The 12,613-nt window shown below is 36.9% G+C and overlaps 1 protein-coding gene across 1 annotated transcript; it reads right to left on the bottom strand.

Moving 5' to 3' along the window:
* Positions 1 to 139: 139 nt before the first annotated feature.
* Positions 140 to 5,665, bottom strand: LOC127933285 (cochlin-like). Its single transcript, XM_052530140.1, has 12 exons — positions 5,426 to 5,665; positions 4,980 to 5,028; positions 4,819 to 4,863; positions 4,387 to 4,543; positions 4,179 to 4,312; positions 3,741 to 3,809; positions 3,606 to 3,665; positions 3,366 to 3,513; positions 3,182 to 3,285; positions 2,017 to 2,243; positions 1,403 to 1,916; positions 140 to 1,143 (listed from the first exon to the last, which is right to left on the bottom strand). Exons 2-12 carry the CDS (start codon positions 5,011 to 5,013, stop codon positions 971 to 973), a joined length of 1,665 nt encoding a protein of 554 aa, XP_052386100.1. The 5' UTR covers positions 5,014 to 5,028; positions 5,426 to 5,665; the 3' UTR covers positions 140 to 970.
* Positions 5,666 to 12,613: the final 6,948 nt, after the last annotated feature.

Raw genomic sequence — 12,613 nt, 5'->3', positions numbered from 1 at the left:
TGCCTCGTGTCTCGACAATTAATGCAGCGTTGTATTTTGACGGGTAGTTGATAACGAATAATGATTGACAGGATTCTAATACAGAAGTCTGTACTGAGAAAGACTCGAAATGAACAAAAGGCTTAGCCTGTTGAGATGGTCGAGTTGTACGAACACCTTTATTCAAAGTAATAAATTATAAACAAATGTACAAACAGTTTGATGCCCCTCCTCCCTGTCTTCATTTTTCATTACGAGAGGCAGTAAAACATGCACATGGAAAACACAAAGAAAATAGTTTCGATAAATACATTAAAGTATAATTGAAGAAAAGGGGGAAAAAATGCTATTGCCTATAATCTAAACGTTAACTTTCCAACCGTAATCTTCGTCAAACCCAGATATACGTGATTCATTGTGAAAATGTGACGTACAGTGCATGTATATTGTTTGCTACCCCTGGGAAGAACTATATTTTCTTATATAACCCAGATTTATTTATGCAATTGTGTGAATGAAAGCTGTGTATTGGTGTATTGCCATCAGATTAAGAGGGCCCTGTTTCACTGACGATCTTCTTCTTAACTGCTTGTGCTTACCATCATGTGCACTACCTAGCATAGCTGCAATAGAATCTTCATGTTCAAAATTAATATAAAAGAGCCTTTTGTTACAGTGACTCCTCCACAAGAACTAAAGACCAGCCAGAAGCAGCGAAAGATTTGTTTTTTTGACCAGGAACATAAAGAGAAAGACTATAAATCACAAATAATTACATTCTCCACATTATAGAGAGGTTGACATACAATACTGTGTGATACATTCTCAGTTAAGCTGTAAAATCCTTTGGATCAAACCAATACCTTTATAACAAAACCTTTCAAATTCCTTTTTCTACAAAAGACAAAATAGATTTTTCTTATTCACGCTTGCCCATTTTTCACTTTCCTTTTCTCCACTTTCTGCTCTTGCACTCAAGCAGTTGCACTGTCTAGTTGAACTCTGTGGAGTCCCTGCAGATGCCCTGGACGATGGGCTGCTGGAACTGCGCCAGGCCGGTGAACTCACGAGTGAAAAACACATGGCTTTCCTTGGGCTCGGACGCCATTGCCTTTAGGTCTTCCATCGGTGCCCAAGCTACGCCCACTGCATACACAGTGATTCCTGTTAAGATACAAGAAGAACATGGTCAAGATGAATACTGTTTAGAGCTCTTAAATGTTCTAGATCAATCGTTTTGAACCTTTACAGACACAGGACTACACCCTTACCACCTCAGGGACCTTCACTATAAAAATCAGGCTAGATTTTGTTGGTAACTCTTAATTATAACTTCTCAACTGACCCCCTAAACCTTCAGGGACCTGCAAACCCTTGGTTGAAATCCTAGGTTCTAGATGGAAAGTCAGTGTAAAAAGCGTACCCTCCCTCTGGGCGGCCATAGCCGGCACTCTCACATCATCATAAGACTGTCCATCAGTGATGATGATGAGGAAATTCTTGTTGGAGCCTGTGTGGGGTTTAAAGAGACTCCGCACTGCAAAGTTGATGGCGTCTCCCGTGGCCGTTCCTCCGCTCATGTACGGGATGTTCTCCAGGGCCCTCAGAGCATTATCTTTTGTGGTGTGGTCATTGAAGTTGAACTCCATCCTTTGGTCGTAGGTGAACTGAATGGCACCGATGCGAGATCCAATGTCAGAGATGTCGAAGCTGCGTGCGATTGAAAGAAGAAGGTCCAGCACGAGCCGAAAGTTCCCATCACCTACGCTGCTGGAGCCGTCAATCAGAAAGCCCAGGTTCACTGAGTTATAGCAAGTCTTGCTGCAGAGCAACTGATCAATGGAGCAAAGTTTATGAGCTAGTGGCTTCACAAACTTGCTGGTGCCGAACCAGCTGGGCATAGTGAATGTGAAGAACTCGTTGTCCTTGCACACTGCCTGTAAGATATGTCCGTATAAATGGATTTCAACAAACTCATATAGTCCCACTGAAGACTTGTGTTTTTCCCACCATGAATTCATATGTGAAACATCATACCTTTCTCATGAAGTCATGCTCCCTCACCAGGCTCATCTCCTCAGGGGTAGGTTTGGCGACAGTCACAAAGAAGATGTTAATACCAGACTCTCGGGCTAAAATTGCTGCCTCCTCCACATTATCATAAGGCCACCCATCGACGAACACCACAAGGATCCGAGGGTAACCTCTCCGAACACCAAAATCCGGATTGAAGAAGTTCCTTACAGTGTGTAGTATGGCCCTACCTGTGCAAAAGACAATAACTCAGGACTGCCAAGTTCTGCTCATTTAGGCCAAAGCATTTGTGTCACATATCTTTTATTAAACAAAAACATATTGACTGTGAAAACTAGTGAAAAAAAAATGTTTTGCATGCTACATTGTTATATGACTAGGTAGCAACAAGTGACACTCTTTTTGAGTCGCTGATTCATTTATTCAACCAGTTCTCCAAAACTTGATTCCTTCAGGGGCAAAACAAATGACTGCCTCTGAGTAACAGAATCATTAACTCAACCTATTTGTTTAAAACAATGACAAAACAGCTCTTTCATTCAGGAATGTAGTTTATGACCAAGTTCATTGAATCATACATTCAACTAATTAGTTCAAAACACTGATGTGTGTTTTTCAGAGATGCCCAAATGCTGTGCCTTTGTTTGGACCTATTTTAATTCCCAGAAATAGACAAAGTCACTGGTAACACTGAAAACAGGTTTTTCCTTTCATGTTGACTAAATGTTTCAAGAGATAGTTCACCCCATAATTCAATTCTGTCATCGTTTACTCACACTCAAGTTGTTCCAAACCTGTATGAATTTCGTTCTTCGGTTAAACAAAAAATAAGACATTTTGAAGAATCTTGGTAAGCAAATAGTAGCTGGTCCCCACTGACTTACACAGCATGGAAAAAATCGAAGGGAAAACATTTTGTCAGAAGAAAGAAATTCAACTTCAATATTTGATATTTGGATGAACTCTCTTTCAAGTCTAGTAGTTCTACTTTCAAACTGTGTATTTTAACGTATTCCAGGGACCTATTGACTTCCACTGTACAGTAAATGGTAATTGTTTTAAAATGTATTTATTACTTAAAAGAAATAGCATGATTTAATTGAGGTTCTCTAGATTCATTTCATCCAATCATTCATTTGAAATGTGAATGGAAGTTGAGGTTATAAACCTGTGTTGGTATTGCCCCCGATGTATGGGATCTCTTTGATGGCAAATGTCAGATCTTTGGCTGTTGTATAGTTTGACAAGTAGAATTCAGTTCGAGGTGTCTCACTGGAAAGACAAAGATGAAGTTATACCCGCTGACAAAGATAGAAATAAAATGCTTAACAACTTGGATTTGCACAGATCACCTGGTTTGCACCACTCCTACTTGAGGACCTGGTGTTCCCACCTTCAGCATGGCTACAAGCTTATTGACAAAGCTCTTCTGCAGGTTGAAGCGCCGCTGTCCAATATTGTAGCTGCTATCCAGCAGCAAAGCCATATCGACTGGGCAATCTGGAACATCATTTACACAGCTCTTTCATGGCACAATCATATTTGGTGTGACTAACAATTTAAATTAGATTAGAAAACCAAGTCATACAGACCCCTGATTATTGTTATTGGAGGAAGAGGCTTCTTCGCTGTCTTCTTGACTGGTTTCTTGGCTGCAAGGGAGAAGTATGGACACTCAGTGTAGACTTCATATGCCAGTCATTTTCAGTTTTCTGAATGCTTGTTACCTGCTCCAGATGCAACAGTGGCAGAACTGCTGGTTTGGCTGGACACTTCTAAAGGCAAGCTAATTGTTCCTGAGAAAAAAGACAAAAATGTAACCTGACAAATCTTTATCGCTAAACAATTTTAATTCACTTTTATATTCCATTTCGTTTTATACGCTATATCATTGATATGCTAGACCAACTAACCTATGTTAGCAATGTACAGAATTATGATATTCTGATTATACTTATTCCAATATGATTGTTATAATTCAATATTATATTGAATTATATAACATTGTATAATTCAATTACATCATTAACATATCACATTGTAAATGATAAAATTATATTTTTATTGTTGACAGTGTGCAGAGCGAGTGAGTAAACAAACATCTGTAAACAAATCTACAAACCCTAGCTTTTGTAATAACACAAAACAGAATTGTCTCCACTCACTGGCCACAGTGAAAGATGAGCTCCATTGGGACAGGGACTGAGACTGGATGCCATGAGCGTAAGAGCTGAGGTAGTTTGTCCTCCCTTGCAGTCCGTGAACCTCCACAGGTCCACCAGAGAGACTTAAGATTCCTCTGGAAGACAGACAAAAACTTTCCTGGCTTTTGGAATTGTGGAACTAACTTGATCATCATTTCTGTGATTGTACCTGTGTATTGCTGCTCCACATATGCTGGAAACAGAGGCATACACTCCTGAACCAAACACTGACAGACTCCAGAGAGTGCAGTTTGCTGGGCAGAGCACCATCTTCTGTGTGTCTGGAAGATCCACCGCTCGAGTCCCACAGCTAATTGGTGTTGGAACTAAGAAATGTACAACAGATATTACCCATAAAATGATGATGCATCTGTCAGATAAAATAAATATGTTACAAAAGAATTTACAATTATTTCCCCCAAAAGTTCTCTTAGTAACTAATTAAATAATGTTACATAAAAAAATTAAGTGGCCCTAACCTTATAAAAATATAGGGGGGAAAAAGGAGCTAAATATTTTCTGTAATGTAACTGAATTAATTATATTTATTATGAAAAGAGTTGGGGGGGGGGGGGGGGGGGGAATAATGGAATCCACTGACCATTTAAATCAGATCCAAAAGTGCAACAGGTCAAAGACAGAATACCTGTATAAACAAAAACAATAAATAAAGACAATAATATCTTTCCATCATGACATTAATTCAGAATAATACACAAGAAATGTTCAGTAACAATCTCTTTGAAGAAATGAACTGCCTACCTAATACATGAAGTACAGCAAACCACATCGACATGGCTAATGAAGATATCTGTAGAGACCAAAGAACATCATACCAGGCAACAATGAATAAACCCCATTTTTCAATCATTTTTATAAAGCTTTTTGTTTTTTCTGAAAAAAAAAAAAAAAAATCTAAATCTTCTAAGGCTTAAAAATACATCTTCATTTTTTCTTTTATCTGGGTGTTGTAATATTTATTTTGCGCACAGAGGTGAAATCAGATAGGATACAGGAAAAATGTAATCTCCCCAGACACATCCATCACAAACAGCTCCTTTGGAACTGCATACTTCAGTTAATCCGCTCATGAATGAGAGAGAGAGAGAAAGAAAAAAAGATGCATATCTGGATATACAAAATTAACTTTATTAAAATGCACCAAACAGCCAAAAATCATTAACCCATGAAGATTAAATCCAACTTACAGATATTGTGTAGGATGACGTTTCCTCAGCCTTAAAAGCTTTATAGAAAGATAAAAATCAAGTAATTCCGTTATGGATGATATTCCAGAGGTCTCTAAATATTGAGGAAAGAGCTAGTCCTTTAAATAATGTCCCCGAAAACCCCAATGATTCTCTGCTGACATCACAAGAGGCGGGCCTTACACCCAAACCACCTGAAAAGGACATGGTTTTAAATTCTCCTGCTTTTCAGACGTTTAGAAACAGTTTGTACCATATAATATCTATATGCTTTAACTTGTGTAGTTTAGTGGTGAGTAAAGAGGGCTACATTGAAACAACAAATAAACGCCGTGCACAAGTGATGACTAGGTCCTGACTGGGGTTGAAAATAATCTAAACACAGAATCTCATTCAAAATGGTCTAAATGGACCTCAAAGCCATTTGACAAGACCTGACTCAACAGAATAGAGTCTTGGCAGGCAGTCATTTAGTCATTAGCGTCAAGCAGACCTTTCATCCTGAATGATTTTCAAAAAACTTATAGACTTCTGCATCAAAACACCTCTTGGACAAGGCTTATGCTGCAAAAACTGTAAATCCTCCATGAAGTGTATTTATCTTCAGTATACAGAGAGTGCTTAGCATGTGAAAAGACAACAGGTCCCTGTCTTCTAACTTAACTTTTATGTAATCATCCGAAATAAGATGAACTTTGGATCATTTCCAGGTTTAATCCTGGCAGCAAACAGAAATATGATAGGTCCGTGTTTCGTTGGCATTGTGCTGTGGATGTTTGTAAGGGTACGTGGTGCGCTAACAAATTAAAAACCTCTCATGGAATGACACTCAATCCATCTGTTATGAGCCTCTTTGAACAACTCTCCCAGTGTCTCAATTAATGAATATTTCACAGAACACAAAGTCTATGTCGTCTAAAGTGATCTTTCACCCAAAAATTCTTGTGAAGGTCATGGTGGGAACATCAAGCCTTTCAACCAGCAGTTTAAGAAGCTAAAACTGGAACAAGAAAAGGTGAACTGGTACTTTAGATTGTGGATAGAAGTGAACAAAGGCACAATCAGGCGGTCGTTAATAAGGTATTAATAAGTAATGCAGCATAATATGTGTATATTAATGCAACATACAGACAATTAGTATTTACATGATATTAAATATTCTCATAAGTATTCTACAGTATATTCAAACAATACCGTTCAAAAATCTTTTATTCAGGAAGGACACATTTATTTGATCAAAAGTTAATTCATTTTAAAGTTAATGTTACAAAAGATTTCTAATGCTGTTCTTTTGAACTTTCTATAAAGAATCCTAAAAAAAGCATTTTTTAACATTGATAATAATGAGATTAATCATTATTATTTTATTTATTTATTATGATTATGATTATTATTATTATTATTTTATTTTTTAAGCTCCAAATTAGTATATTATATTATAATGATTTCTGAAGGATCATGTGATACTGAAGAAATAGTTGCTGAAAATTCAGCTTAGGAATCACAAAATTCACATTTATTAAAGCAGTAAACTGTTATTTTAAATTGCAATTATATTTCACAAAATTACTCTTTATACTATATCTGACAAGTATAAGATATACTTAAAAAAATACTCTTGAGTGTTAGAGTGTATATGAACTGCTCACCATTATATTTACTGACGACGTTCAAATGAAAGTGCTACAAAAAAATAAATAAATAAATAATAAAAAAAAAAAAACACTCAAGGGGGAAACTGGATGTCCCCTTAAGTAATGAAATAGGTTTTGTTAGATTAAGCAGGTAATGGTTTCCAGGTGATTGGTTGTTACACAGAGTTTGTTCTCATTGGGGCAACTGATGTTCATATGGAAAAGTTGGCTTGACTGCTCTGGCTTTGTGCAGTCACATGAAAAATAGCTGAAAAAAGGCAAAGTGACACACAAGTTTCTTCCCAGGCCAGTCACGTTTCACACCATGTGAGACTTCATGGGAGATCCACAGCTTTCGTCCAAGAATGCAAAGACTACCACTTCACTTCTTATAAATAGTAGTAACCGTCTAATACTTCGATGGATGTCTCATTAAGGCGACTCTCTTCACCTACAAAAATATTAGCCTTGGCTAATTCTGCATAGACTTAAGCCCAGATTTGTCTGCTGAAAAGAGAAATTTATTTTCCCAAAATAAAAAAAAATATAAAATAATGTAATTTCCTATGTTGGAAACATTAACCAGAAAATACAATATTTCATGATTAACATAAGAGAGTGTATATATTAGGTTTCTATTTTTTAAAGGAATATTCTTTTTATGCCATGGTCCACATTGTGAATACAGCACTGCAAAAGCGATAGGTCTTACATGTGGAGGATGAAGATCTGCAGCAGTAAAAAAAAAAAAGAAAAGAAAAAGAGTACAAGTACAATGAGTTTTGATTTGAGTCTTGTTTTCGTCCACTCCTGCAGTCTCACTCAGCTTTGCAGGGTCATTTAGAAAGACCTCCTGATACTTTATGTACTTGTCATCCTCCATTAGAGCTAATGGACTTCTACAGTTCAACTTAATGTGCTGTACATTCTAGATAGCTTGACTGTGAGTGGCAGAAGATTTAGCAATACGTTTACACTACCTTTCAAAAGTTGTTGTTTTTAAAAGAAATGTAAACTTTTTTCAGAATGTATTAAATTCACGAAAAAAAAAAAAAAAAACGGTAAAGACTTTTACATTATTGCAAAAGTACTTTTTACCCGTTCATCAAATAATTTATCAAAACAGCACAACTGTTTTCAATATTGATAACAATAAGAAATGTTTTTGAGCACCAAAATCAGCAAATTAGAATGATTCTAAAGGATAACTGGACACTTTTACTGTATTTCTTAATGCAGGGGTGAGCATAAAAAGTTTTTATTATTATTATTTTTTAATCTTACCCACTGCAAATCTCTTAGCAGATGCACGACTTTTTCTAAGGACTTTCCTCTCATAAATCATAAAATTATACAGCATCGCACCGATTAATATTTTCCAGAATTTATTATTTTTCAAACGGCATAGTCTTGCACCAAAATAAGCATATGGGGTGTGTGCCAAAAATCTCCTTGCATAACAGACCTACTTTAATCCCCAGGACCGCTAATGTGAGAGAACGTTCATCACAACGTCATGCACAGCGAGATCTTCTTATTTTGTGTCCACTGTGGGTGACTTATTCTTTTGAATGTCATTTGAAAAGGCGACATGCTTGAGTAGAGTTTGTTTGAGTGCTCTGAATAGGGCTGGAGGAGGACATTTCCCACAACTGTAATAGTCATTTCTTTGAGAAAAGTCCCTGCTCATCTTACCACTTGCTCCATCCCTCTGGTGCAGAGTTTCCTATGTAAACTGCACACAATACACTTTTATCTATTTCCTGTATCAGAAAATAAAATAAAATAAAGATTAAAACATGTTATAATTCCCTGTATAACCCTTTACCTGATAATTATTAACTGATCGTTTGTGTACTATTTTTCTATTCTATGCCAGGTTATAATTTTTTGCTGTGACCTATGAGGTCAGATTTGTTTGTTATGAATCTGTTTGTTCTGAAACTACTGACCTTGAATTATAACTCTGGATTGTTTGACTGTTCCCGCTGCTCTGTTTGGACAAACCTTCACTGTTCTTCTGAATATGAGCACGTCTGCTGCTTTTGAATTATGTGCCTGGATAATATAAATAAAGCACCATTACCTGACTGTTCTGCGCTTGAGTAATTTGTATTCAGTCCAGACAAGTCTGCACATCTTGTGTGTGTTAACATACTTGGCAGTAAAGCACTTTCTGCCTTCTGACATTACGTACTGGTCAAACAGGGACGCGGCTGAGGATGGTTGTGGAGAGACGGGACATTCTTACTGACAGTGGTGTCAAAAGTATTGGCATTCATTACTCAAGTAGAAGTATAGATACTAGGGTTTAAAAAGACTTTTGTAGAAGTTGAAGTATCAACTCAAGCTTTTTACTCAAGTAAAAGTGTAAAAGTACTGGTTTAAAAAACTACTTAAAGTATAAAAGTAAAAGTAATGTAAGGAAAAAAAATGCCATTAAGAACAAAAGCTTGGGCCGTGCCACAAGGGCCTATTGTGCACTACCCCACCTCCTCAAAAAAAATTTTTTCTAAAGGCCATAATGACTATAATGTTATATTAAAATGTTCATGTTGAAAAATTTGGGAGGCACTAGGCTACCTGTTTCAGCCACATATATGCCCATTGAAAATGAACTCATTTTAGTACAATGCAAATACATTAAAGGACTAGAGATATGAGGACTAGTTGCCAATAAGTATTGTTATGGTGCAAAAAGTCAAACTTCAGAGGCATGTCATCAATAACCTTGAATGGAATGTAAACGTACATCCAAGCTTAGCTGCAGGACTCTGTGAGGGCAATGGACAAGAACATTGGTGCAGGCTAAAAACAATTACTCTTGTGTGGTTGACTATTTACAATAAACATTATAGTGCTGTCAAAATGAATGATTAATCTAAGTGATTATTCAAAAACTAAAAATGAAAAATAACTCATAATCCTGATACCTTCTTGATTGATAGCTTCTTGTATTCGGTACATACGTCTGCTATGTCCAGTGTTCGGAGGGTAACAATTTCCCATTCATTTCTCCCATTCACTTTCGGAAAAATCCGTATCTAAAGAGTTTTAGAGCATGTGTGAGGATAACCAGCTACGGCTGAACTCATAAGCATATAACATATCATTTCAAGTGAAAAAATTAAGACAAAATCCAAAAAAAGTCAAAGGTACAAGACTGTGTACATATTTTCATTTTGAGCGCAGGAACTACTCATCCCATAAACCACCGCGCCCCATTGAATTCGACTGAAGCCACAACTGAGAACGAGGCAACGAGCCTTTTGAGCGACATCCAAATCTGATGACGGCCGCTCGCGCGAACTTTTTCCTCCAGTGAATTTTATTTTATATAGTCAATGTGCAGTAATAGCAGTTCTTTCAGTATTAATCGTGTAAATAAATAGTGTTTTATATATGTATTGTGTACTGATTTTTATTTTATCATCGTGTATTTTATATTGTGTGCGTGTGTGAAAGTGGTTAACGATAACGTCAGCAATGGTGCAGTGCTTTGTATCTGACTGCAATCACTGCTCAGTTGTCAACACATGTCGTTGCCATTACACAAATGTTCAGTAAATGCACAAAAAGGTATGTCTAGGCTAAATATTGTTTTGACAGTGGCATTATAAAATGCTTGATATGACTCATTTCATATGGAGGCTACAGTAGCCTAGCTAAAGTGGACGATAATGCTAACTAAAGTTACCAACCTCCCTGCAAAACTCTCGTGGCAGTCAAGGAGATTATGATTGCACTGATAAGTCTACCGTGCAAAAACGCAATACAGGTTTTTATTTTATTTTTTTATTAATGATCTTCAGTCTTCACGGACCTTTGAGGGGTTTAACCAGACGGTTATACGAGCTCCACCAATCAGATGCATCACTGTGGGATTGTGGGATTGTTCAGGATTGTGGGTAATGAAGTACTTAGCCAAGACATAGCGAATAAAAGGCATTTAGATCAAAACAAGGTTAGTGCCCCCATGATCTTTTTACGTTTATATGAGCATATACTGTTGCTTAGTACAGCCGTAGCTGGTTTTAAGTCTACCATGTATGGTTACGTTTTAATGGCTTATACCCCAAATGTCAATAAAGAAATTGCATTGAATTTTTAGTTCCGGCACCAGCTGTGGGTGGGACTGTGATGCTCTATAGCCTAGATATCACAACATTGTCATTTGCGTCATTAATCGCAAACGATAATTTATTAAAACGTCTCACTACCCAACTACCTACAGTAGCTTAATTTGTGGAGGACGAAGAGAAAGCACCCATTTGGCAAATGAGCCAGTAGTGAGAAATGAATAATAACTTTTAAGTAGGGTCCAGTGCCTTTTCGATACTTTTAAAATGGTACTGGCGCCTCAACGTGCCTGAACCGATACTTAAAAAAAAAAAAAAAAAGAACTACAAAAAAAACTATGGATAACATTAAAGAACATTACAAATATTTAAAATAAATCCATAGCTTTCACCTTGGATGCTCTCATTTCCCAAGTTGTGCTTCCCTTAATCTAAGGCTAATAAATGTATTTCACAATCTGGGTCATTATTTAATACTAAAGTACACATAATGTTTCTACTGTATATCTGTCACTCACTCTGATATTTAGTTAAGATGAGTGCTGTCTGTCACTGTCTTAAATCAGTTCTGTGAATGACTGTATGCTCATTCTTTATAAAGTAGCAACAATCTCGTTTTTAAAATACAGTACTGTGCAAAAGTCTTATGGAAAAGAAAGAATAGTGTTTTCACCCCAAAAAAGGGTTTAAGCCAGTTATTTATATCTTTTGCTGCAATGTGTCAGTAGGACAGTAGTTTGCCATTAATTTTAATAATAATCTAGTGCGATTTTGAATGCACAAGCAGTTTGACGATGGCAAAATGAATGTTTGGAATTGTAAACTGATATTTTATACTGACAGTGACACTCTACAGCAAAATATATAAATAACTGGCCGAACACCATTCTTGGTGAAAATACTCCCTAAGACTTTTGCACAGTAGTGTATGTACGTATGATTAAATTAAGTATATTTAAATAAGTGTAAGGAAACAGCTGTTTCGTGATTAGCGGTGACAAGCGAAAACTTTACACTAGATGAGAAACCGACTGATCGTGACCTTTTGTAAACTGTATTTATGACAAAGAACTTCACAGATACAGATATTCTAACAATATATCGGTAAACACACACCTTGTGTCCTCTGTCTCTGTTTGAGCTCGCGCTGCTCCACCGCGGTCCGCGGATTGAAGAGCGCGCTGAAAGACGGGAGGAGACCGGACTGACGCCGGTTTCATTTGAAATTTAAGCGGACTGACTCTGAGGCGATCGGATACTACTGGTTCCAACCTACTTTTAAGAAAAATATTTTTTGATAAACGAAGCCAAAACTGTCTATGCAGTGTGCTGTGACTTGTGTCATGTGCAGGTGTGATGGATTGCGTATGGACCAATACGGTGTCGGAATGGTATATGTGTATACTTCTCATCCAACCACAATCAAATTCACTCCATCCTGATGGCGCGATTTATCTGGATAGGGTTTTTTTCTT

Source organism: Carassius gibelio, chromosome A17 (genome assembly GCF_023724105.1).
Source record: "Carassius gibelio isolate Cgi1373 ecotype wild population from Czech Republic chromosome A17, carGib1.2-hapl.c, whole genome shotgun sequence".
Lineage (NCBI taxonomy): Eukaryota > Metazoa > Chordata > Actinopteri > Cypriniformes > Cyprinidae > Carassius > Carassius gibelio.
The sequence above is the reverse complement of the archived record's forward strand: the minus strand, read 5'-3'. Positions and strand labels throughout refer to the sequence as shown.